General features: G+C 41.7%; 1 protein-coding gene across 1 annotated transcript in view; it reads right to left on the bottom strand.

The window, feature by feature from the left end:
• Positions 1-2133: 2133 nt before the first annotated feature.
• LOC126143900 (farnesol dehydrogenase-like) overlaps positions 2134-27817 on the bottom strand; it is a 121095-nt gene continuing 95411 nt past the window's right edge. Inside the window, exons 5-6 of the mRNA XM_049915456.1 lie at positions 9638-9781; positions 2134-2270 (exon numbers count right to left, since the gene is read on the bottom strand). Coding sequence (XP_049771413.1) covers positions 2229-2270; positions 9638-9781 — 186 coding nt within the window. The 3' untranslated portion in view covers positions 2134-2228. The remainder of the gene's footprint in view (positions 2271-9637; positions 9782-27817) is intronic.

Here is a 27817-nt window from a genome sequence, read left to right as displayed (position 1 = left end):
GGTTTAGTGACGTCTCTGAACTTTCAAAGAGACTGCGTCTATGATGCAATACCCACAGTCAACATCAGTCTTCAGGAGTCCTGGGAACGGGGGTGATGCAAAACTTTTTGATGTGTGTAGTTAAGGAAGTAGATGAGATGCTGCATGTTGTAGGTTTGAATAAAACGACAATGCTGAGAGAGTATCAGGAGAACAGTGATCAAGAAATAGTTGACGAAATGACGAGGTCTTGCCTGCTGTAAATTTGAATCAGTCGACAAAAAACGGAGCTGGAAATGTAGTGATTAGGCAACAGTTGGAACCACTTTTGGAGGTTACTGCGAATGTTGCAAAGAAATTGATGTTTCACCTAACGAAATTAGAGGTGAAATATCAGATGGTCATAGAGGTGCGAGCAAATTAACTGATAAGGAAAATTCTGAGAGCAGTAGAGTTTCACTGTACAGGAACGTTGGTGAATTGTTGAGAAGTATTTCTCCATGCGTATTTGTAGTTTCAACTATCGAAACCAGACGCTTGGGTGCAGTACACAACAACTGAAAAAAAATAGATATAAGGAAAGTTCTCTCTTCTTTATATTTTATTTTATATTATTTATTTTTCTTTTCTTGGGTCATCAGTCTTCTGCCTGGCTTGATGCGGCCCACCACGAATTCCTCTCCTGTTGCATCTCAGAGTAGCACTTAAAACACATGTGGTCAATTATTTGCTGGGTGTATTCCAATCTCTGTCTTCCTCTACAGCTCCCTCTAGTACCACGGAAGTCAAAATGGTTCAAATGCCTCTGAGCACTATGGGACTTAACTTCTAAGGTCATCAGTCCCCTAGAACTTAGAACTACTTAAACCTAACTAACCTAAGGACATCACACACATCCATGCCCGCGGCAGGATTCGAACCTGCGACCGTAGCGGTCGCGCGGTTCCAGACTGTAGCGCCTAGAACCGCTCGGCCAATCCTACCGGCATGGAAGTCATTCCCTGATGTCGTAACAGATGTCCTATCATCCTGTCCCTTCTACTTTTCAGTCTTTCCCATATATTCCTCTCCGATTCTGCGCAGAACCTCCTTATTCCTTACCTTATCAGTCCACGTAATTTTCAACATTCTTCTGTAGCACAACATCTCAAATGCTTCGATTCTCTTCTGTTTCGGTTTTCCCACAGTCCATATTTCACTACCATACAATGCTTGTTCGCCTAACGTACATTCTCAGAAATTTCTTCCACAAATTAAGGTCTATGTTTGATGCTAGTAGACTTCTCTTTTGCAGGGATGCCCTATCTGCCAGTGCTAGTTTGCTTTCGATTTTCGTCCTGATCCGTCCGTCTTTGGTTATTTTGCTGCGTAGGTAGTAGAGTTCCTTAATTTCATCTACTTCGTGACCATCAATACTGATGTTAAGTTTCTCGGTGTTCTCATTTCTGCTACTTCTCATTAATTTCGTCTTTCTCATGTACATTGGCCACATTCCTGCGAAGTTTTTCTGCCGTATCGTAGAAGCAACATCCAGCTGCTCGTAGCCCTATCACACGACCGCGTTCGAACACAGTGAGGTGTTGATAATCGCCTTCTTTGTCACCTTAAATGCATTCTTATATAACATCAACTCGCCACGTCCAATCTTGAAGGTAACTAGCGCTCACGACCGTTACAATGTGTAATTAAAGCAAATCCGATCTGCATCCTCATAGCGGCGCTACTAGTGCCAGTCTTATGGGAATGGCGCGATACTTGTAGAAACCTGCCTACCAACTTTCTTTAACGTCGCACAACTCCTTCTTGGTGCTATGATTTTTTCCCTGTCAGAGCACAATGAATATAGTCTGGGTAACTTGCGAGTCAGACAAATACACTGTGTAATTTTAATACTTGACTTGTGTTAAACCGTTAACTTAAACTTATTCTTCTTAGTGAGTACTTCGCAAAACATTTTAGATTCTGAAATTTGGTCAAAAATTGTGTGAAATACGGAAAATCAAATTTTTGCTCTCCCAATAAGCTGTGGCTAGCAATCACGTAGTGGGAAATAGTGGCGTGGTTATCGGGTGACCGTTTTAATTTTTTAATGATATCGATATATGCTACTCGTTTGCAGCAAACAAAAACATATCACACACATGTTGAAATGACTTTATTTGAAGAGCACAAAACCACCTATTGCCGACACCGTGAATGGTCATACTACTGGAAGTGATTGCTCTGCGAGGCATCAACTGCTGCAGAGGCTAGGGCTGAGATCCTGTTGGTCGGATGATGATGTCATGCACCTGTAACATTAAACGTTGTAGGCAGTTAGTTGCTCATAGCTCTACAACACAAAATCATTACATTTGACAAATATTAAAGTTATGTTCTAACAGAAAAGGCAGCACAGTTATGGAAGGCAATGTATTACACATGTGCATTAGTCCCTCTTATTCAATATATACGCGAAACATGCACTCAAGTGTTTAAAGTTCAGAGGAATTTAGCAAATACAGAATGTCCATTCGCTTATGGAGAAATGTCTTCTCCAGACTACTGTAAATTATTCAAACTTTCCATATCCAATTTAGCTTTTTCCATTTTGTATTGTCATTTAACCATGTCCTATCTGGTGGTCGCCCAGGTAGTTTATTGATCTCGAGGAATACACGAAAGAATTGATTTTCAGTAACATAGTCTGTATTCTAGCAGCTGATAAGGCTGCATTTTATAAGTCGTCATTAGGCACACAAGCATGAAACAGCAGTAATGTTTATTCAATATTATGTTTCACTTATTATTTATTTCATGCTGTATATAATTTTACCAGTATGTTTCATTGTTGTTAATGCTGGATACTAACCACTATCTTCCTCTTTTTTCCTAGCTATCTCACACATTGGAGCCTGTACGACTTTAGAAGGTAGATGAATGAGACGATAAGTTTACGAGAACTGGCGAGAATCTAGCTACACCGGTTCGCAATAATTTGTACAGCGAGACGTAGATGTCTCCTACACTGAAGCGCCAAAGAAACTGGTATAGGCATGCGTACTCAAATACAGAGACATGTAAACAGGCAGAGTACGGCGCTGCGGTCAGCAAGGCGTATATAAGACAACACGTTGTAAGTAGGCTGTTAAGGTTTTTTTTATTGGTAACGCCACGGAGCGCTCTGTATGAATATCACTGGCTGTGCTGTGTGCAGTCTGTGGCTGGTTTGCATTGTTGTTCGCTATTGTCCATCAGAAACAGTACATTTGTAAGAATGGATGTCATGAACTGCTATATATATTATGACTTTTGAACAGTATTAAGGTAAATATATTGTTTGTTCTATATCAAAATCTTTCATTTGTTAACTATGCCTATCAGTAGTTAGTGCCTTCAGTAGTTTGAATCTTTTATTTAGCTGGCAGTAGTGGCGCTCGCTGCAGTAGCTTGAGTAACGAAGATTTTTGTGAGGTAAGTGATTTGTGAATGGTATAGGTTAATGTTAGTGAGGGCCATTATTTGTAGGGATTATTAAAAGTGAGATTGCGTTGCGCTAAAAATATTGGCTGCCAGTTTAGTGTTGATCAGAATAGGTAAAGAGCGAAATGTCTGAGTACGTTCAGTTCTGCTCAGCTGTTTGAAAATCAAATAACGTAAGAGGTTAACCAGCACAGTAAGTCATTAAGTTTTCTAAGGGGACGTTTCAAAGTGTCTGGCGCAGTTGATAGATCGGTTACTGCCGCTACAATGGCAGTTTATCAAGATTTAAGTGAGTTTGAACGTAGTGTTATAGTCGGCGCACGAGTGATGGGACGCAGCATCTACGAAGCAGCGATGAAGTGGGGATTTTCCTGTACGACCATTTCACTATTGCACCGTGAATATCAAGAATCCGGTAAACGTCAAATCTACGACATCCCTGCAGCCGGAAAAAGATCCTGCAAGAATGGGAACAACGACGACTGAGGAGAATCGTTCAACGCGACAGAAGTGCAACCCTTCCGCAGATCGCTGCAGATTTCAGTGCTTGGCCATCAACAAGTGTCAGCGTGCGAACCATTCAACGAAACATCATCGATATGGGCTTTCGGAGCCGAAGGCCCACTCGTGTACACGAGTGCATGGACCTTGCATGTGGAGGCTCTGTGGAGGCTGGTGGAGGCTCTGTAATGGTGTGGGGCGTGCGCAGTTAGCGTGATATGGTACTTCCGATGCGTCTAGATACGACTCTGACAGGTGACCCGTACGTAAACATCCTGTGTGATCACCTGCATCCATTCACGTCCATTGCGCATTCCGACGGGCATGGTCAATTCCAGCAGGACAATGCGACACCCTACACATCCAGAATTGCTACAGAGTGGCTTCAGGGTTCATGGTGTCAATTCCCTCCAGCCCCACTTCAGAAATTAGTCGCATCCATGCCACGTGGGGTTGCAGCATTTCTGGGGGCCCTAAACGATATTAGGCAGGTCTACCACTTGTTTTGGCTCTTCAGTGTTTGAAATTCTTGTGTAGATGATGGCCAAGCTCCAGCTGTAGTGATCTATTCCATTAAGTTTCGGGTGTGCAGCCGCAAGAATTCTCGTTCTTCTTTTATTATTTCAGCTGTATAACGTTCAGCCTACTTCAGAGTGAGCCGCAAGACAAAGCGAGCAATGGAGCCGCAGTCTTGCGGCTCACTCTGAAGATGGCTGAACGCTATACAGCTGAAATAATAAAAGAAGAAGGAGAATTATTGCTGCTGCACACCCGAAACTTAATGCAACAGTCTTTGCGCCGCCAAAACCTGAATATTCACATGTGTTGATCTATGTTTCGTAAATGTGTGACGTGAAAGGGTCCTATTTTAACCTCCTTCCATATAAATTCCTTTCATTATACTTTGTTTGTTTTGAAATCAGCCTACCAGCTTAATTTTCTGCTATCCTTTGTCACATTTGTGTCCTGTGCGTGGAGAAAGAATTCGCAGTGCCCAGATTGTTTTCTTTGTGCCTCATTTCAGCAACTCCTGTCCTACATGAAGAAGCTCTGTAGTGTATGGATGGGTTGGTGATTGAGTGTGTATATGTACTACTCCACGATGTTATTGCACTTGGCCGTTATCGGTAATGTGGTGACACTGCAGTAAAAAAATACATTGGTGACTAAAAAACGCATCGCAGTGTTCATGCTTTCAGATTAGTTGTGGATATACTATCAGCCCTAATTACGCAAGTTGACTCGCGATAATCTGACCGAAGTTCTCTCACCCCCAGATACAATAACACTGTGGTCTACTAATACCGGTACGAATCAGGGTAGTTCTTCTTTTCTGAGTAAAGCCGTGTAAATTTTCTTTTGAGTCCTCTTCAGACACGCCCTGAACGGACATCCCGTCTTTCCTAGAGTCTCACCAGACACCCATCGGCTCTTTTAGCTTTTGTTCGACTGGGCCAGGAGTCTCCATCCAATAAAAAAGGCAGACTCTGAGCATTTAAAAATTTCTGGATACTTTTCCCGGGAACACCACTGTGACTGTTCGTGTTCTTCGGAACCCGCACTGTCATAAGTTTCAGGCTGCTTGGAGTTAATTAAATATTCATTGTCAATGTAGCTAATGTCGTGCTTTAGTCGAATTAATAATCAAAAGTTGTATGCAGGAGGGACTGCAATTTTATTCTAAAAGTTTTTCAGGATAATGAGGCCTTTATTAGCATTTTATCGTCTGCCTTATGCTGAAGACGTGCCTTTAGCACGTCTGTAGCTACATTCATAACTTGTTTCTGCTTTGATTACTTAACTCAAGTACAATTGTATTGACCAGAGTGAATATTGAGTAAGTTCTCTTGCTTCCTCGAACCGTTTGTGCGGCCTTCGTACCGACTTACTGTTGACGTCACAAGCAGAAGGTGAACATACAGAGAAAGGAGTAAGTGGATATGGTACATGTAATTCATGACGTATAGTGACATGAAAAAACAATAATCATGGGTGTTTGGGATCGTGCAGCAGCGAAACAAATAGAAGACAGCGTTTCAGAATATGGACTCGATAATAGGAATGACAGAGATGGAAGAGACTATTTGAGTTCCGCAACATATCTTAGCTAATGATAGCGAATACACTGTTGAAAAATCCCAAGAGGAGGAGACACGGGAATATTCCAGCCGGATTACATCATGGTTGGAGATTCCTAAATCAGATACTGGATAGTAAGGCGTACTCAGGAGCAGACAGAAACACAGATTACAATTTTTTAATGATGTTTAAGAGACTCGTTCGGAAGAATCAGTATGAGAAGAAGAGGAATAACGAGATCCTTTTGCATTTCTCTAAGGCTCAGGTATTGCGATAATGAATAGCTGAGTAGGCAGTAGATGAAGAATGCCCGTCTCTAAACAGGCCAGTCACAGAAACTAATCAGGCAAACGTAGGTACAAGAAAAGCACTTATGAAGAATCCTTAGGTAACAGAAGTGCTTCAATTGGTCGACGAAAGAAGGAAGTATAAAAATATTATGGAAAAGACAGTTTTATACTAATACAGATCAGTTAAAATGAAATAAATCCGAAGAGAACTCAAGGTGAAACGGCAGCGGGAAACCTACAGTCCCGATCTCTCTCCATGCGTTTTCCGCATTTTTGGAGCCCTGAAGAAAGACATTCGTGGCCATAGATTTGCTTCGAACGAAGAGATGCAGGCCTGGAAGCAATTACGGTTCCGTAGGCAGCCAAAAACAGTTTCCCGTAAGGATATGACGGTCTTGTCTCACTGTCGGATAAATGCATTAACAATTACGGTGATTACTTTTGAAATAATAAACAGTTTACTTACTTTTTTCATCTATCTTGTTTTCAGTTGACTGCAACTTGTAAGCGCGAGAACTAACACACAAACAGGTTAACAGAAGAACTTTTGAGGTAATAAATTATACAGCAGAACGGAAAAGGTAATTAACGATGTTTTGGATGACGATCAGTTTTTTTAGGGAAGATAAAAAGCACATAAGAAGTAGTTATGCTGTTGTCATTGATAGTGGAAGCAAGACTTTGGAAAAATAAGTATGTTTCATGTTAATAAGAAATGTTGACCTAAAAAAGCTTTCGATAATGAAAAACTGTGTAAGATTTTAAAAATCCTCAAGAAAATTTGTGTGAGCTATAGGAAATGTACAAGAATCAAGAGGGGGAAAAATAAGAATGGAAGACCAAGAATGAAGAGTTTCGGAACAGAAGGAGTATAAAACAAGGATTTCGTCTTTCGCTCCTACTGTTCCATCTTCATACCGCAGAAGCAATGACGAAAGTAAAAGAAAGTTTCGGGAATGAGAGTAAAATTCAGAGTGAAAAGCTACCACTGACAAGATTCGCTGATGAATTTGGTTTTGTCAGTGAAGACGAGGAAGCACTGCAGTACCTGTTAAATGAGAAGAACAGTCTAGTGAGCACAAGATTGTCTTTTATTTGAGGAAGAAATTTCTGTGAATCTACGTTTGAAGCATAGCATTGTATGAATATGAGTGATGTAGAGTTTGTTAAAGCCGTAAATGAAGAGAATCGATGCGTTCGAGGTATGGTACTACAGATGGATGTCGTAAGCTACAGGGACTGACAAGATAAGAAATGTGGAGGTTTCCTGCGGAAACTACATCTACATCATGCTCCACAAGCCACGTGGTGGTGTGTGGCGGAGGGTATTTTTTGTACCACTGACTGAGCCCTCCAGTCCTGTTGCACTCGCGAATAGGCCGTGGGAAGAATGATTGTCGGTAAGCCTCTGCAGTGACTGTAATTTCTCGAATTTTCTCCTCATGTTCAGTACGCGAGATGTATGTGGGGAGAAGTAATTTGTTGTCTGACTCTTCCCCGAAAGTGCTTCCTCGAAATTTCAGTAGTGAATCTCTCCGTGATGCACAACGCCTCTCTTGTAACGTCTGCCAATGGAGTTTGTCGGGCATCTCTGTGACTCTCTCGTGCCGACTAACCGATTCCGTGGCGAAACATGCCACTCTTCATTGGATCTTCTCTATCTCTTCTATCAGTGTGTGTGTGTGTAACTGTGCAATTTCTTTGTTGTGGATTGGCAAGACAGCCAACCCATTATGACAGGAAGCCGAAAGGCACGCGTTTAAGCTCACGCAGGCTGGCGTGAAGTCTGGAACAGGTCAAGTAATTGAGACTAGCAAATAAAGTACGTAGCTGCTGGAATACTTAACTTTAATCCATAATTGGTGAACATCGCTCTTGACGGTACATGTTTTACAGCATCAGTAGTAACTGGTAATGGCGCCTTGCTAGGTCGTAGCAAATGACGTAGCTGAAGGCTATGCTAACTATCGTCTCGGCAAATGAGAGCGTAATTTGTCAGTGAACCATCGCTAGCAAAGTCGGCTGTACAACTGGGGCGAGTGCTAGGAAGGGTCTCTAGACCTGCCGTGTGGCGGCGCTCGGTCTGCAATCACTGAGAGTGGCGACACGCGGGTCCGACGTTTACTAAGGGACCGCGGCCGATTTAAACGCTACCACATAGCAAGTGTGGTGTCTGGCGGTGACACCACATTCTTTTTGTTGGAACATTTCGTATGGTTGAAGTTTACCGTACAAGTATTATAATGCAACATACGGTTTTGTCTTATAACAGAAACAAGTGTCAAGGAACGTAACTGTACACAGGAAAAGCGTTAAGAAATATTTTGGTAACGTGTCTAGTTGTTAGAACTTTATGAAAGGGTGTATTGCTGTTACGGGTTAATGAAGCATAGTTATACTTGGAGCCTTTGTTCACATTCATCAGTCGTTAAGATTAGTTCCCCACTTTCATTTTCTTTCATGACTGTGTTTGCCTGCTCACATTGCTCATCGCGAGTTGTTTACTGAGAAGCGTTTTGTGAAAGTCGGTAACATACCGTCTTGCGTTGCACATCGCAAGCACAGCAAATGAAACTTGGTTTCGGCCAGTGAGATCAATATTCTTAATAGCAACAGGTTGCAGAACAGACAATGGTTCCGAGCGCACAGGTAGGCCAATAAATTTAATTGCCATCAAAATTCATTTCCATTGTATGGCATAGTGATTGTCAGAGTGTTCTTGTGAAAATATCAGTATGAGTTCAGAAGCTTACTACCCATAAAAGATTTCTCTTATGTGCTATCTTGTGAATTTTCAAGCAGTTTTATCAGGTAGACAGATGCGTTAATTTTTATGTTCATTTACTCTACAGTCGCAAAAACAGTTCTGATACAGTGATTATTTGCAAGGCTAAAGGTAAAGATTAGCTATATTCAGAACGAACATTTTAGTCTGAGTCGTTTGTTTTGCAGTCAGATGGCATATGTAAATTTTATTGAAAACGGATTGCCTTCTCTTAGGTGAATTGTTTGATGTACCAGCTAGTATGGATTTCGCATGATGTAGAGCGGGCTCTACATATTTCCGTACAAAATATCCGTGGACTGAGATTTGCATATTTCAGTATCAAAATAAGTTTTATTCGTTTCTCAGATACCAACTAGGCACTTCCAAACACGCGTTTAAATAAATACGAACCAGTTTCAACCGTTCACATCCATACCTTAGAGCGGCGTTGCATATATTCCTCATGCGCTCACTTCCACCCTACGGACTCATTTATTTGATGTTACGGCCCGTCTCAAGTTTCTGTTCCTCAAACTGATTGTACAGGAGGGGGACTCACCTGCACGCGAGGGTGCTGTGACAGCATGAAGATGACTGCCTGTGCGATGTCGTCTGGTTCCAGGAAGTGGCTGTCCCAAAAGTTGTCCGGTAGGCCAGTCGCCCCGTTATAGATCTCCGTCTTCACGTACCCCGGAGAGATTTGCTGTTGGATAAATGAACGTGCATGAATAACTGTGACTAAAATGAGGAATGCATCCAATCCAAGTAGCATGAAACAAGTTTTGAACGACAGTTAACGTCAAGTAAAGCTTCCTCCATCGTTTAGTTGAATTTAAGATGCCTTCGAAGATTTCCTGTAACAGAGTCAGTGTTTTATTTTCAAATTTTAATGTTATCCGACTGTCTGTCTGTCCGTCTGTTAAGACGTCCTTTTCTGAGGGAGGTTTGAAGTATGAAGTTGAAATTTATGTCAAATACTACAGTCTACGGTCCATTGGTGATGTATAAAATTTAACCTTTTAAGTCAATCTAGTCAAAAGATACGGCCATTTATATCACATATTCCGATACTCGCAAAGTCACTCAGAATCTATAGGGTACTTCTCGTTGACCTAGAATCGTGCAATTTTGCAAGAAGACAGGTTTCACAGTGCAAGTTCTTAATTGTATCTGTTGTGGATTGGCAAGAGAGCCAACCCTGTAAGAGAGGAAGCCGAAAGGCACGCGTTTAAGCTCACGCAGGCTGGCGTGAGGTCTGGAACGGGTCAAGGAAATTGAGACTAGCAAAAAAGGACGTAGCTGTGGAATACTTAACTTTAATCCATAATTGGTGAACGTCGCTCTCGACGGTACATGTTTTACAGCATCAATAGTAACTGGTAATGGCGCCTTGCTAGGTCGTAGCAAATGACGTAGCTGAAGGCTATGCTAACTATCGTCTCCGCAAATAAGAGCGTATTTTGTCAGTGAACCATCGCTAGCAAAGTCGGTTGTACAACTGGGGCGAGTGCTAGGAAGTGTCTTTAGACCTGCCGTGTGGCGGCGCTCGGTCTGCAATCACTGATAGTGGCGACACGCGGGTCCGACGTATACTAACGGACCGCGACCGATTTAGAGGCTACCACCTAGCAAGTGTGGTGTCTGGCGGTGACACCACAGTATCACCTCAAAAAATGTCTTCCTTGTCATTTGCTATCCGACTATCTGTCTGTCCTGTTGAGAGCCCTTCTCTCAGGTAAGGACAGTGCAAGTTCTTAATTTGTAACTGTATCACCTCAAAAAATGTCTTCTTTGTCATTTGCTATCCGTCTATCTGTCTGTCCTGTTAAGACTCCTTTTCTCAGGAATCGAGAACGCAACCGCAAGACCACGAGCTGCGGACCTTGTAATTATGGCAACAGAACATCCCTGCAATCACTTTGTCCACAGTATCCACTCTCAGTAATGATGATTGGCTTTCCTGTTTCGGGATCGATATCATGTGAATCATGCGTTGTGGACAGGAGTATCACCGAAAAAAGAGGTTTATTACCTTGAAAGCCAAATTTCGAAACGCCGACAGGTTGGTATTTACAGGAAAAAATTCATGCAGTGTCTCCGTTTCGTTCTTGCGAGGACTAACTGGCAGCTCGTGTACCAGTTGTCAGTGGTGACACATCCGTGTCTACCTTCGACGTTGTTGTCAAGCCTTTTTACAATTTCTGCTGGGCTGTTCGATTCTTGTAACGGCCCATATGGCTGCTTTCCCCGATACGCTTCAGTATTCCTGGTGGAAAAACTATTCGCATCACAAATGGCAAATATTTTTGTCCCGTATTTGGCGGATTTGGATGGTATATGCTGGATCCAGGAGCAGCGGCCTCTAAATGCAGTCGACATTTCATCGATCGTCACATATTCAGTTGGATTATAGGATCGTTTCAGATTGACTGTAAAGAAAAGTAAAAGCTTTCTGACAGTCGGTGAGCTGTTAAATTTTATCCTTTCATTTCGAATGCAAACGTCATAGAAAGTCGTACAACGCTTTACAAATAGAAATCTCTTATAGCTCATTGGGGCCCTCGGGATAGCTATTCCTGTTCCGTCTGACTCCCAAAGTTCTATTTACATTTACATGTTGACGTCTCTTTATACCTATCGAAAATAAAACGCTAAACAATGCCACAGTTTCACATCAGTCAGTAAATTTACAATCTCTTGTACGTTCGTAATTCGTTCTAAAGTGGTCATTATATTTGTTAGTATGGGATAATATATCTATCATGTCAGTTTGTCTTTTTCCGACCTTTGTATCTGCACAGTGAGTGTACTAATGTGTGTAAACTTAGCTTACCACTTAGCACACAAATGGACAGAACATCTGAACTGTCTTCTCAAGCCTGGGGTGTGAAACAGACATTCTATATAGGTATTAACCTGTCCCTGTAAGTCAGCTAATATTAGGAGCGGGTCGTAACAAAAATCATTAGAAATGCTGCTGTCACGTAACTAGAATGCATGAATTAATAAAAGTAAAAGTCTGGGATCTATTCTAGAAAGACAAAACAGCTATTCTCTTTTTTATTCTGCATATAATTTATCTTCTGTGCTTTCAGGGATCAAGTGATACGCAACAATCATGTTCAATTACTTTTGACACTCAATAACAAAATATTTAACTCTTGGACATATTGAACTGACGATTATTAAAATCGTTAACTTTATATTTGAAAAATTTTTATCACAGGGAAGAATGATGAAAAATTTTCATCACCTCATTTACATCTACGTTGTCATAGCTGATCAATGCACTGAATTGCTGGAAAATAAATTTACTTTTTGACCCAATGGAAAAAACTCTCATATGCTCAATGTCAGGGTAGGTTAGTAGCCAAGCTTTTGATATTCAATGGTCAAAGTGTACGCAAATTGGAGTGAGCAAATTCTAGACTCAACATTTACTGTGACGTAATGTGCGATAGTACTTTACCAAGCGGTATCTGCCATGGCGTTGTCTCTGTGCTGGATCTGAAACGCTAATTCCCTGCTCTGGCCTTGACTGAAGCCACTCAGTCCCAACTTTCCTGCGTTCCGTAGAACGTTAATTTTTCCCTAGTCAAACTAATGGCTTTTGCACACTCGCTAAGGGTTGGAGAAATGTGCACATTTTCTTTGCCCACAAAAGTTTTCTCAGGAATATATAACTACCACTTTGCTATCTGTCACCACGATACGTGAAGCGTATCGTCCTCACTTTGCAGAAAGCAGAGCTCTCAATTCCCTCGCTTATTTCCACACACTTGTGTGGTGCACCGCGAGATGAGAAAGAGATCTAGCCATTTTAGTTCTGAGAAAGCTTTTATGTAATGGGAATCTCCCCACTGGGTCGCGTCTGCGTCGCCCAGTATGGCTTCAGCCTGTCACTGTCTCGCTAGAGGTGAATTTTATTTTTCTTTCTGGGTGGCAGCCTAGCCCTGTTAATGCCGTGCAGCCACTTACCCTTGGTCCCGGCTATATTTATGTTAAAAGCAATAATGTATTATTCTGGTCTTATGCCTTTCTGTGCTGAAGCTCGCCTTTCTCTTGTTAAATGGGGTTTTCCGATGTCATTAACCACCTACTTAGTTCGTCTCCAAAATGCGTTTCGCTTTAACTAGTTTATTCATATCCCTGTCCATAGTACATAAGATTAACTGCAATTGCCTTTGTTGATATAACATAATATTATTTACTGAGGATCTCATATTGTATCGTACTGTCATTATGGATCAAGCTTATGTAACGTCCGTAAAATCCAGACGCCTTAGAAGTTTCGAAAAGCTTAAAAAACGCAACAATATTTGACTAGCTTGTGAGACCGGGTGAAACTTTCACAATAATTTTCGGTTTGTTGTTTTTGTTTTAGAAATCGGTTTCTTTCCTCCATCTTGATAGTTTGTCTTTTCCTGAAAAAACTCAATTTCTGAACTTCTTTCCTCCTCACTCCCACTTTCGCCTTCCTGTTCAGGGCTAGTTTATGGTCTGGGCCGCTAAGATGAACTTCTTCGTCAGTAAGATCGCCTTCGCTTTCAGCTAACTCAGCAATATTTATTACAGGACTCGGCTTCGTCGATTTCTTGAAGGTATGCGGGTATGTCCTCAAACTTTATAAAATCTTTAGACCTACAAACAAATAGACAGAGAACACTAAGTGTTGGCTAACAACTCTTACATCGCAAAAAATATACAGAAAAAGTTACTTACATCTTTTTCGATTCCTGTAATAAATACTGTCGTGAAAAGGTACTTTTACAGTTCAATCCTTTGCTCAGGTAAAGTGAAAATGGCAGAAACAAGGATACCACTAGCGGGTGCGTAGCATACGGAGTACCCCACAACAGTTTTCCTTGCGAAACAACGCAGTACTGAGGACTCTTGAGTAGAGGCAGGTGGCTAGAGGAAAGAAAGGGGACAGGGAGGGTCAAGTAAACAAATACTGGAGCTTCGCAGCGCAGGGTTGTGCGTCACACTGCAGGACTACGAAATAGTGCGATGGGTACTCAGTACCCCAGCGCACCTGCTCGAAGGTTAAAAACATCCGCGGCCGTGACTGCTCGCTCCCGCCAGAATCTGGAGCCGTTATAATGACCGACAGGACCTAAATCACCTGGAACACCAGCAACGACTACCGGCTTCCGCACACTGATAGTATTACGCAACAGAGAGCGAGAGAGAGTGAAAGGCAATTACACCGCGACTAACGGTCGGCGCACCTCAGCTCGCAGAAAATCACATGCCTTGGCTACTCGCAAAACGTAAGAAAACGTGCCTGCACAACTGATATATGAGGGGGAGAGAGAGAGAGGGAGAGAGAGAGAGAGAGAGAGAGAGAGAGAGTAGCTTCTTTGTAGCACCTGTAGCACGTGAGAGGCAGTTCTGAATTTCAAGTTCACATAGAAACAAGACTGAAGGAAAATCCAGACACGTTCTGACATTCGTCGACTTGGAACAAACATTAGACAATGTAAAATAGTCCAAGATTTTCGAAATTCTGAACAAAATAGGGATAACCTATAGGGAAAGATCAGTAATATACAATATGTACGACAACAGAGAGGGAACAATAGGTCTCGAAGACCAGGAACGAAGTGCTCGCATTAAAAAAGGTGTAAGACAGGGATATAGTCTTTCACTCCTACTGAGATATACTTGGAAGCACTTTGGTTTAGCTCCAAAGGGGACAAATCAAGTAGTTAGTATCGAAGTCGGCCAAGCCCATCTTTTAACACAATTTTACGACATGACTATTGGTTTTTGGCAAGTTTTCGTAACTGAAAGCCATTTATTTGACAGTAAAAGAGAGCAGACAAAAAATGTCACAAACGTGGGTATTTTTCTAACAAAATTTTCAATTCTCCGCCTCTCCTGTAAAAAAAAGTCGAAAACGGACTTGGCCGTATATGGTATTAGGTTTTTAATTAAACGGCAATGCGGAACGGTGTTCAATGCCGCACTGAAATCAAGGAACACGGCATCAACCTGAGCGCCGTTTCACTGCGCTGTGGATCTCATGGAGGAACAGAGCGAGCTGAGTTTCGCAGGATCTCTGTTTGCGAAATCCATGTTGATTTTTACAGAGATGTTCATTTTCGAAATACGTCATAATTCTTGAGCGTAAAACATGTTCCATGATTCTACAACAGATTGACATCAGCTATATCGGTCTATAATTGTGTGGCTCTGTCTTACGGCCTTTCTTAAAAACGGGAATGACCTGAGCTTTTTTCCAGTCATTAGGTACCTTTCATTGCTCAAGCGATCTACCATAAATTACTGCTAAAGGAGGAGCAAGTTCTTTCACATAATCTTTACAGAATCTTATAGATCTGATCCTGACGCCTTTGCACTACTAAGCCATTGCAGTTGCTTTTCAATTCCGCGATAGATTATCTCAATATCTGCCATTCCGACGTTCGTACGACGATTGAAAGGGACAGTGTTACGATCTTCCGCGGTGAAACAACTTCGGAAGACCGAATTCAGTACTTCGGCGTTCTCTCTGTTATCTTTCGTTTCGGTACCAGTGTGGTCGCTGAGAGAATGAATAGGTGATTTTGAACCACTTCTTGATTTTACAACCAAAAGGTGTATAAGATGACTTGTTAAACACCCTGTATACTGCTTTTAATTCATTTAGAATATTTTAACGTTTGCAGGAACACGATATACAAATGGCGATAGAGCGACAGTCAAGATTTAAATGCCAATTTAAAAACTGTTACATGGCGATAGAGCAACAGTCAAGATTAAATGACAATTTGGAAACTGTTACATTTAAACCGGTCATCCAAAAAGGAAACACAAAAGAGTAAAAATAAACATAGTTCGAACTTCGGAAATTTTCTGCACAATTCGTGTGATGCGCATGCCTCAATTTATGAAGAAAGCAGATCCAGTCTTGGTTGTATCTATGAAACAGCAATTGGCAGATCCCTTTCCAACTGCAGTCGAGACCGATATTTCATCTTGATTGAAACCATTGTGGAAAATGTTGACTTACAAAAGTAAGTTGATGACACGTCCACTGTCCTCCTTCCTAAATTGGGATATTCATTCCGAGTCTCTACCCAAAAGTTTTTAAGAGACATTGATTTAAATTTATTTCAAAGTGTTCTGTCTCTTGTAATTTCTGTTAGCTCCTTCTGTTCCACTGCCGACAAAATGGTCTGTTTTAATTGTATCGAACGTATGGTGAATCTAGTCACGTTCAGATGAAAGTTCTGAAAAGTTATCCTCGAATTATTGACGAAGATTTTTCGACATGTATTACGCCAGTTCTACTAATTTCTCCTACATGCAACTCATTCTCCTTCACATCATTCAGGCGGCCGATAAATACGATATTGCAGTGCATATGTTATTCCGAGTTACGATGTAAAGGTCCTTCGCCGACACTGGGGAACCGACTTCCAAGTAAAACCTCTCTTGTGTACGGGACTATATACAGGGTGAGTCACCTAACATTACCGCTGGATATATTTCGTAAACCACATCAAATACTGACGAATCGATTCCACAGACCGAACGTGAGGAGAGGGGCTAGTGTAATTGGTTAATACAAACCATACAAAAATGCACGGAAGTATATTTTTAATACAAACCTAGGTTTTTTTAAAATGGAACCCCTTTATTTTTGTGAGCACATCTGAACATATAAACAAATACGTAATCAGTGCCGTTTATTGCATTGTAAAATGTTAATTACATCCGGAGATATTGTAACCTAAAATTGACGCTTGAGTACCACTCCTCCGCTGTTCGATCGTGTGTATCGGAGAGCACCGAATTACGTAGGGATCCAAAGGGAACGGTGATGGACCTTTGGTACAGAAGAGACTGGAACAGCACATTACGTCCACATGCTAACACCTTTTTATTGGTCTTTTTCACGGACGCACATGTACATTACCATGAGGGGTGAGGTACACGTACACACATGGTTTCCTTTTTCAATTACGGAGTGGAATAGAGTGTGTCCCGACATGTCAAGCCAATAGATGTTCAATGTGGTGGCCATCATTTGCTGCACACAATTGCAGTTTCTGGCGTAATGAATGTCGTACACGCCGCAGTACATCTGGTGTAATGTCGCCGCAGGCTGCCACAACACGTTGTTTCATATCCTCTGGTGTTGTAGGTACATCACGGTACACCTTCTGCTTTAACGTGCCCCACAGAAAGAAGACCAGAGGTGTAAGATCAGGAGAACGGGCTGGCCAATTTATGCGTCCTCCACGTCCTATGAAACGCCCGTCGAACATCCTGTCAAGGGTCAGCCTAGTGTTAATTGCGGAATGTGCAGGTGCACCATCATGCTGATACCACATACGTCGACGCGTTTCCAGTGGGACATTTTCGAGCAACGTTGGCAGATCATTCTGTAGAAACGAGATGTATGTTGCAGCTGTTTGGGCCCCTGCAATGAAGTGAGGACCAATGAGGTGGTCGCCAATGATTCCGCACCATACATTTATAGTCCACGGTCGCTGTCGCTCTACCTGTCTGAGCCAGCGAGGATTGTCCACGGACCAGTAATGCATGTTCCGTAGATTCACTGCCCCGTGGTTTGTGAAACCCGCTTCATCGGTAAACAGGTAGAACTGCAACGCATTCTCTGTTAATGACCATTGACAGAATTGCACTCGATGATTAAAGTCATCACCATGTAATTGCTGATGTAGCGACACATGAAACGGGTGAAAGCGGTCATGCTGCAGTATGCGCATGATACTGCTCGCCGACCGTGGCCCGTGTTTGTTACAACACGCAACTGAACGTCGGAGGTTTCAAGCGTCAACTTTAGGTTACAATATCTCCGTATGTAATTAACATTTCACAATGCAACAAACGGCACTGATTACGTATTTGTTTGTATGTTCAGATGTGCTAACAAAAATAACGTGGTTCCATTTAAAAAAACGTAGGTTTGTGTTAAAAAACATACTTCCGTGCATTTTTGTATGGTTTGTATTAAACAATTACACTAGCCCCTCTCCTCACGTTCGGTCTGTGGAATCGGTTCGTCAGTATTTGATGTGGTTTACGAAATATATCCAGCGGTAACGTTAGGTGACTCACCCTGTATAATGTATGTGAGAGTGCAAGATTTTAACACGTGGTTGACGACATATAGGAGTTTGGGCCTGGCAGTGCTCGGGTAGCGAAATGGTAAGGCGACCGCTCGCCGCAAGCGGGAAATATGGGTTCGAGTCTCGGCCCGGCACAAATTTTGATTTGCAGTCATTCCATTACACAGCTGATGGTAGTCCACATTAACAGCTACGGGTACATTTCATGTATTTCATGACGGCTGTAGTGAGCCGTAGTGCCTGCTCCTTCGGGTATGCATACATGTCCAAAAGAACTTAAAATAGTAATTCGGAATAACACAAGCACTGCAGTATCGTGAGAATAATTAAAACTGAAACCATAACTGGGCTTGTAGGTTCAAGGAGAATGTTTATGGAAATATCTAATACTGAGCTGTGTAAGAGCTGGTGTACCGGCCGATATTGTGTTGTATTTCTCTTGACTGAGATAGTGGATTCTAATGCAGCTGTCAATGATGAAGCAGTGGCTGGTACACCGACAGCCTTTTATGAAAAATGGAAGCTGTGTTCCATCACAGATTATGTAGTTCTCAATGAACATTAACGTCTAGTGCTATAGATTCTTTTCTAAAGTGTGAAACTGTTGATTGGTTACTGACTTGTCTTGGTATCAGCTGCTATGTTTACGAGTATGTGGGTCTCGTAAGTCAGTGTGAGAGAAGCAGTTCCTTACTATCTGCGCAAAGTAAACACAGTTATCGTAGGATAAATTTATGTTTACTTTATTAAATTGTGGAATTTATTATTGGTCTGCTCATTTGATTGGGAGGTTATTCGTTCCATTCTAAGATTTAATTCAGAACCAAAGTATTGTTTTCTTAAATATTTGCTTCTGAAAGTAATTGTTGTTCCAGTGTTTCAATGTTTAATACTGTTATAGTAACTGTGGATCAGTCTAATAAGAAATTTTTGTGCGGTCATTAGCGAAAGAAATTTCATCCAAATTGGGTCTTTAATAAATACTTTTAAAAATGCAACTATAATCCAGCCTTAATAAATAGCTCCGCCATTTCTCACTGTGGGCCAACGACCTGTAAGAATGGGATCTACATCTACATCTACATGGATACTCTGTAAATCACATTTAAGTACCTGGCTGAGGGTTCATCGAACCACCTTCGCAATTCTCTATGATTCCAATCTCGTACAGCGCGCGGGAAGAATGAACACCTATATCTTTCCGTACGAGCTCTGATTTCCCTTATTTTATCATGGTGATCGTTTCTCCCTATGCTGGTCGGTGTCAACAAAATATTTTCGCATTCGGAGGAGAAAGTTGGTGATCGGAATTTCGTGAGAAGAATCCGATGTAAAGAAAAAAGCCTTTGTTTTAATTATGTCCAGCCCAAATCCTGTACCACGTCAGTGACACTCTCTCCCCTATTTCGCGATAATACAAAAGGTGCTGCTCTTCTTTGAACTTATTCGATGTACTCCGTCAATCGTATCTGGTAAGGAGCCCACACCACGCAGCAGTATTCTAAAAGATGACGGACAACCGTAGTGTAGGCAGTCTCCTTAGTAGATCTGCCCCAGATGAGGCTTCCCGGCCAACAATGCCATATGCTCATTTCATTTGTACTAAATCACTGCGCACATGGCGTTTCGGGGCGTCAACAGGTGCTTGTGTTTAGTTTCCTGGGGACGAAGTGTGCTTCAATTCCATCAATTGCCGTTTCGTTTCAGGGGTGTCATAAGCAACGCAGGTTTCATTCCCTGTGACTATCTGCGATAAAAATTTCAGGCCATGATCATTGTAACTTGTCAAAAAATCAAGTGTGGCGCCCATCCTCTGCTGCTTGTGTTGTTCACTAAGAAATTTAAGGTACCCAATTTTTATGAGAATCCACTTTTTCAGTAACAATCTCGTAAATTACTGTTGGTGAAATTTATGAAAGCTGACGAGCAATACCTTTAATTACGTACCTGTAGGTGTTTTAATCATTTCATCGACTGCACTAACCAGTTCATCGGAAACCAGAGATGGTCGTCCACTTCGTCATGCACTTCATCACACCCTTCCTTAATTGTCAGACCCATCTTCTCACAAATGAAGCACTCATTGCATTTTCTCCGTAAACCTAACAGATCTTCCGATGAATGTCAGTTGGTTTAACCATCTTAGCATTCAGAAAACGAATCACGGATCTCAGTTCACACGCGGCGGGATTTTCGATCAATGACGCCATTACAAACAATCACTATGAAAGACACACAACACAGAGCGAGCCGAAATAGTGTCATTTCGTTCTGCTTGACCAGAGATAGTACTGTGCGTGAGCGGAACTGCGATAGTAGCAGTGCCGTGGAGAAAAATCGAAACGAAACTTACTTTCCGAACTACACTCGTATGTCTCTATTATGTGTATATACACACTGAAATGTCTGCCAAAGCAATCTGCATTCTGGAAGCAGCATCCAAACTTAACCTTTCTGAAGCTGGACCTACTCCTACGAAGAGCGGGGTATTTATTATCTGGAAAGTGAAAGAGCTGTACATGACTGAAATTTTTGATTATACATACACTGAACAGCCAGCATTCGTGAACTGTGGATGAAGCCCGACCAACAGGGAATTACATGCACTGAGCGAAAATAGTAGTGCATTGAGAATGGCTAGCTTCTGGACGAAATCGAGATCTGCACAATAAAATTTAAAAAGGACGACCGATCGCTGCAATCTATAATTTACAAGTCAATGTAACAGTCGCTGAGTGCAACAGCTTTCTGAATGGAAGGTAACCTGATGAAGTCAATAAGGCGTGGGTGTTTTTTTTTTTTTTTTTTTTTGTGGTTTTAGGGCGCACAACTTCAATGGTCATTAGCGCCCTGACTACTCTAAGAATGCACCGCGAGGCACAAGTTGACAACAACAACTAAAAGGGAAAACACGATAAAAGACAGACGGACAGGCATAGGATTAAAAAACAGCATCATCAAATGTCCTTAGAGAGGTTTGTCAAATTGATAAAACGAAGAACACGAGCAACTGCTCGTGGGTCATCCGCTAAAATGGCATCGAAAGTACATGGCAGGTTAAGATCTAGACGCAGTGTGCTAAATTCTGGACAGAACATTAAAATGTGTCGAACCGTCAGCAAGTGGCCACATGGGCAGAACGGCGCCGGCGCAGCCGTCAGCAGATGGCGATGGCTGAACCGGCAGTGTCCAATTCTTAACCGGGCCAAAAGGGCGTGGGTGTGCCTCTAGTGGGTCTACCTCTAGCAACTATATGAGCAGTTATTCGGCTTGCCATTCATTGGCAGAGTTGCTGGATGTCCTCCTAAGGGATATTGAGCTAAATTGTGTCCAACTGGCGCGTTAGATCGTCAAAACCCTGGACGCCCCTGCCCATAATGCTAGAAACGTTTGCAAATGGGGAGAGATCCAGCGACCTTCCCAGCCAAAATAGGGTCTTGCAGGCACGAAGACAAGCAGGAGACACTCTCGCCGTGTGCGGTCGGGCAGGCATGATCTTGCTGAAATGTAAGCCCAGGATTACTGTCCATGCAGGGTACGAAATGGGGGATACAATGCCCGTATGTCGACGTACTGCTGTGCTGAAAGAATACTGCTGATGACAAAAAAGAGGTCCACGAAAAGAAATGGAATCCCAGACCACCACTCCTTGTTGCCAGGCAGTACAGTGGGTGACAGACAGGTTAGCATTCCACCACTGTATATGGCATCTCCAGACAAGTCTTCAGCCGGGAATCTCGTTGACTGGAGTAAAACTGTCTTCATTGATTAGGCCAGCTTCGAACTGAGTGCTCATGACCAGCTTATACGAGGTGTGACTGCAATGTTTTAAGAATGGATCCGCTACTGCTTACTGGTTTGGCGGGCAGGTACATGGAGGGTGGGGAGTGAGTCATTGCCTTGTCCTTGAACGCCCTCTCACAAGAAACTGCGTTTCCTTTATTCAGTTAGTTGTGGCAGCTGGTTGAGTGCGGGTCTGTTAGGGCTTGTTGCCGGATCCCTCTGCGTGAAAATGGACGTAAAAAGCAGAGTAACTAGTTGGTGTGAAATTTTGTTTTAAAACCGGGAAATCAGCTTCTGAGACTTACGAACTATTAAAATCAGCTTTTGGAGATAACTGTATGAGCCAGTCAAATGTTTTTGTCTGGTTCAACAGATTTAAAAATAGCCGTGAATTATTTGAAGATGAACCACGGCCCGGCTGTCCTTCCACCTCAAAAACGAATGAAAATGTTGTGAAAGTTCGCGACTTAGTGCGCTCTGATCGTAGACTTACAATTAGGAAGATGGCTAATGAACTTAATTTAAGTTTCTACGCACTTCAGTCAATTTTAACTGAAGATCTGAACATGCGACGAGTGTCTGTAAAATTATTTCCAGAAGTGTTGTCAACTGACCAGAGACAATACCGACTTGAAGTGTGCAAGAGCTGGTTAATCGGAGTAAAAGCGACACAATTTGTTAAATAGGGTAATTACAGGTGACGAATCGTGGGTATATGGATATGATCCTGATATCAAAGTGTAGTCTTCGCACTGGCAGACTCCAGGTTCACCACGACTGAAAAAAGCACGGCAAAGTCGGTCGAAGGTGAAGACAATGTTGGTGACTTTTTTTCGATTCTACTGGTATTGTGCATCATGTGCATCATGCATTTACAGCTGTAGGACAAACAATTAACCAGGAACACTACAAATGTGTCCTGAATCGTTTGCGCAAAAAGGTGCGGAAGAAAAGGCCTGTGTTGTGGAAAGACACGAGTTGGGTGCTACGCCGTGACAATGCTCCGGCTTATTGTGCCTTCTCCATCGTTGAACCTTTGACCAAATTCAGAATTCTTGTGCATCAACAACCGCCATATTCCTCTGGTTTGGCCCCTGCGGACTTCTACCTGTTCCCTAAACTGAAATTTTAACTGAAAGGGAAGCCATTTGACTCGACTGAAGACATCCAGGCAAATACGGATAGTGTCCCAAACACACTTCACGAAAAAAATTTCCAGGAATGTTTCCAAAAGTGGAAGCACCGTTGGTGTCGGTATGTTCAATCAGAAGGGGACTATTTTGAAGGAGATGCATCACAGTAGCATGTAAGTACCACCATTGTACAAGCCCATTCTTAAAACTTCCCAATCACAGCCCATATATGAATAGTCATGATGGCAAACACAAACAGCAGTAATACTGAATTCATATTCCTTATTGACTTCAAACTGACCAGACATCATCTCCTCCATATATAAAAGGCAATGTTCTGAATGACTGACTCATCAGTGCCCAGCCAAAACCGCTAAGGATAGGAAATTTAAATTTGGATAAGGTGTGGACCTTATATTTTAGGCGTCGTTTAAGAAGGGATTTCCCGAAATTCCGAGCCTAAGGAGGTGAAATAGGGGACGAAGGGTTATTTTGAAAAAACGCCGCTATGAAGTAAATTGTGAAGCTAGATCTACGAAAATTGGTATTGGGTTTCTCAGTCAGAAATAAAGAAGTACACGTTTCAGCATTTTTGGAAATTTAATCATATAGAGGTGGAATAATCGGTGAAAACTGTTTTTGAACATAGATCATTATTAAAGAACTATTAAAGTATTTTTAAAGCTACATTCATGAACATCGGTATTTGACATCTCGGTTACAAAAAAAAAAAAAAAAAAAATGCATTTGTCAGCGGTTTTGGAGATCGAACCGCAAAGGGGGTGAAATAGGGGATCAGATTTTTTTTATGAACATATTTCATTATGAAAACATTTTTAAAGCTAAAACTACAAAAATTTAAAATTCGCATCTCAGTTAGAAATTAAAAAAACACGCGTTTCACTGTTTTTGGAAATTCAACCCCTATGAGGGGTGAAACGGTGGCTCAAAGTTTTTACGGAAATAATGGCAATATTTTATTGTCCGTACATTTTGGAAGCTAAATGTATGAAAATTTGTATTTGGTTTCTCTGTTAGAAATAAAACGTATAGATGTCACTATGTTTGGAAATTCAAGCACTAAGGGAGTGACGTGGGGGGTGAAACGTTTTATGGAAATATTTCATTGCGAAAGTGTTTTTAAAGCAAAATCATTTAAAATTGGCGTTTGGGTTCACTGTTAGAGATGAAAAAATACATGTTTCACTGTTAGAGATAAAAGAATACGTGTTTCACCGTTTTTGTAAATTGAAGTCCTCAGGGGGTGAAATAGCGTCAGACTCATTCACTGACTTGTCATCGCCCAGCCCAAACTGCTAAAGACAGAAATTTGAAGTTTGGAGAAGGTGTGCGTCTTACGTCACACGACTGAAATGATCTAAACGTTGCCCAAGAACAACCACGGAGAGATAACTGAAGTGGTCTCACCAAAATCTCCAACATCGCGACTGTCGCCTCCAAACTGCTCAGCTTCCATAACACCCAGTGTGAATTCAAATACACATTGACATGTGGCCAGGTGGATTACACGCATCCGTCATTGCTTAAAGACAGAGCGGCTCACCAGAGGTAAAAACACGCTACAACAAAGCCTCAGACAGAGACCTTAAAGAGTTTGCACGACTGTCAATAACGATTATAGAGGACTTTGTTCAGTATTGCAAAGACAATTTCGTGATTTCAAAAAAATCAAAACGCTGGGTAACAAATCAAACTGCAGTTTATCACTCAGCTTAACAAGTTAATAAGTCAGTCTGAAACACTTACTTATTGATGGTAATTTATATTCGAAGGAAATGTGTTTTTGAACTTCTTAAGCACTTGGAACCAATTTGTTTCTCTCTAAAACTGGCAACGGCACAAACAGTAAGTCTAAGTATTTTCCACATTTTCATGTGATGTGGAATTAAAATATGCAATACTTCATGTTTCATTTACGAAATTTTAATCCACAGAAGCAATATGTAAGAATAGTAAGTTGTTCTTGCCTATGATGAAACTGCAGATGACTGTTAAAGGAACAACCAAGTAGGGCAGACGGAGGCTGGTTGCCCCACTGTTTCCTCCTTGATTTTTCCAGCTTGTATTTTAGATATTTCCATTGTTATTTTTGTTTCAACACCTGTACAACTAAGTAATTACGGCATCTCGCTGATTATCTATTCATAAAAAAAAGTTTAGTACAGTAATACCAGCAGGGCTAACCTATGCCACCCACGGCTACAATGGCCCAGCAGTTTGGAGCAAATTGATCAATATAATTTTATCATTTAATTAAAGATGACTTTGGTTATTTAACTAAAGATATAGAGACTTTAGTATTCGCCGTTTAATAAAATGTAGCCTTACGACAAAAGCAACAATCATTAATTGTGTTATCAGTGTTATAACAGTTTTACGGAAAGGTACGTCCAGAGCTTCCATAAATCTTCATCAGAATACCCAATAGGATCTTCCCAGTTCGAACGTTCTAGAAAAAACGTTCTTTAGCGTCATTTTAACACAAGACGGATGTTCCATCCGCTTACAACTTGTCCCACAGTATCCTTTTATCGCCTGGATAGCTGTGAGAAAATTGTTAAGACACCTAAGACAGAGGGCATCCTCATCTTCTTCATCTTGAAGAACCTTTTTAGGAATGCTTACTCCTTACTGCGTTTTATTTGTGGAGTTTATCATGTGATTTAGCTTGACCATGGGCACTCTGTTTTTGAGAAATATAGGTTTTTGCGCAGGACATCTACATTTCCCCTTAAAATGATTTCTTTTCTTCTGAGACTTGTTGTTCGCGTTGTAACACATCTTCCGTACTTGTATCTGCCAGTATTGTTGAAGCTCTTTATCGTTACCTTTTTTGTATTTTTTCCTTGGTTGCCACTTCTCAAATGGTCGGACTTTTTCAGGCATTCGGTAGCATGTTTATTCAGCTGCAGCAACGTTCTACTTAATAAGCCTTCTTTTGACAGTATAGGCCTATCATTCTGTTTCTGACCAATTTAAGGGCCAGTTTCAACAATGTAACTATAATCAACAGCGCCATGATCAGATCTATCTGCTACACACGAATGCATCTGTGCAAATCAAAAAATTAAATAGGAATACAAACCAAAATCGCATACATGTTACCGGTTTAAATCAATATAGGACACAATTTGCTTATGTAAAAATTGGATTGGATATGATTTAGACTTTGATTACGAATGTACTTATTGCATAAGAGTACTTACATAAAGACAGCGGGGTAGGTGGCCATGTGGGGCGACGAGCCCTATTTAAGTGGAACATTTTACCTTGTCGCCATATTCGAATTATTTTAGTTTGTTTACGAGAACATTTTAAACATTTATTCTGTAAAAAGCGTAAAATTAATCCTTAAACTATGGACTTTAATAGTTGTACTTACTTGTTTAGTAAGACAGTTGACTTCGCGTTCATAACAAAATATCTTGAGTAAGCAAAATTTACTTTCACTAGCAAGAAAACATAAAGTGGGTGGCCATCCTGGGTGAACAATTTAACTGTATTGTGTTTGTGGGCAAACGACGGTATTGTTGCTACCAACCTCCTTCGTCGGTGGCGTATTCTGACTGCAGTTTAACGAAGTAACAACTGGTCATCGTGTCTCTAAGGTCAATTTGCCTCAGTCTTTCCTACGTACACTGAAGCAAACAATCACAACACCATGGAGTTTTATGACATAAACGGAAGTTGATAGGCGTGTTTCTATATACGAAAGATGACGTCTATTAAAATTTCGCACTGGTAGCATAAGAGTGTCGCTAGTACGGCCATTACGAGGATGAAAATAAGTTTTGCTTTAAATATACCCTGCTACGGTTCAAAAAATGGTTCAAATGGCTCTAAGCACTATGGAACTTAACATCTGAGGTAATCAGTCCCCTAGACTTAGAACTACTTAAAGCTAACCAAACTAAGGACGTAACACACATCCATGCTCCAGGCACGATTGGAACCTGCGACCGTAGCAGCAGCGCGGTTGCGGAGTGAAGAGCCTAGAACCGCTCGGTTACAACGGCCGGCTTCTACGGTCATGAGCGTTAGCTACCTTTGAGATTGGAAGTGGTGAGTTTATGTCAGTCAAGAATTCCTTTCAGGTGACAAAGACACCACTATCAACACCTCACTGAATTTGAATGAGGACATGCAATTGGGCTACAAGAAGCTGTATGTTTCTTCTGCGATATTGCAGAAATACGTGGCCGAAATGTAGCCACTGTACATAATGGTTGGGAGTGGTGTCCATGACAGTGTAGGTCGCAAGAAGACCGGGATCCAGACAACCACTCCGCACTACCGAGAGGGAAGACCGTCGTCTTCGGTATACAGCTCTGGCACAACGCACTGCGGCATGCAACAACAATTTGAGCAGCAGTTATCACCACAGTTACACGCGGTCACAAATCGGCTACTTCGTGGTCAGGTTCGAGTCAGACGCCCTGTAGCGTGCATTCCAACTGAGCCCAAACTACTGCCATTTGCGACTTCAGTGGGGTCAAGCGAGGGATCATTGGAGGGCAGGGTGGAGGGTAATGAAAGCCAAGCCGGTTCTGTCCCGCTATGTTGGTTAAATTTGTACGTCAGTCTGGTGATTCGTCCGTTGTGATACCAATCATGAGCAGCATTCCAGGGGGTGTTTTCCAACAGGATAACGCTCGCCCATATACTACTGTTGTAGCCCAGCACGCCCTACAGAGT

This window comes from Schistocerca cancellata, chromosome 2 (genome assembly GCF_023864275.1).
Source record: "Schistocerca cancellata isolate TAMUIC-IGC-003103 chromosome 2, iqSchCanc2.1, whole genome shotgun sequence".
Taxonomy (NCBI): domain Eukaryota; kingdom Metazoa; phylum Arthropoda; class Insecta; order Orthoptera; family Acrididae; genus Schistocerca; species Schistocerca cancellata.
The sequence above is the reverse complement of the archived record's forward strand: the minus strand, read 5'-3'. Positions and strand labels throughout refer to the sequence as shown.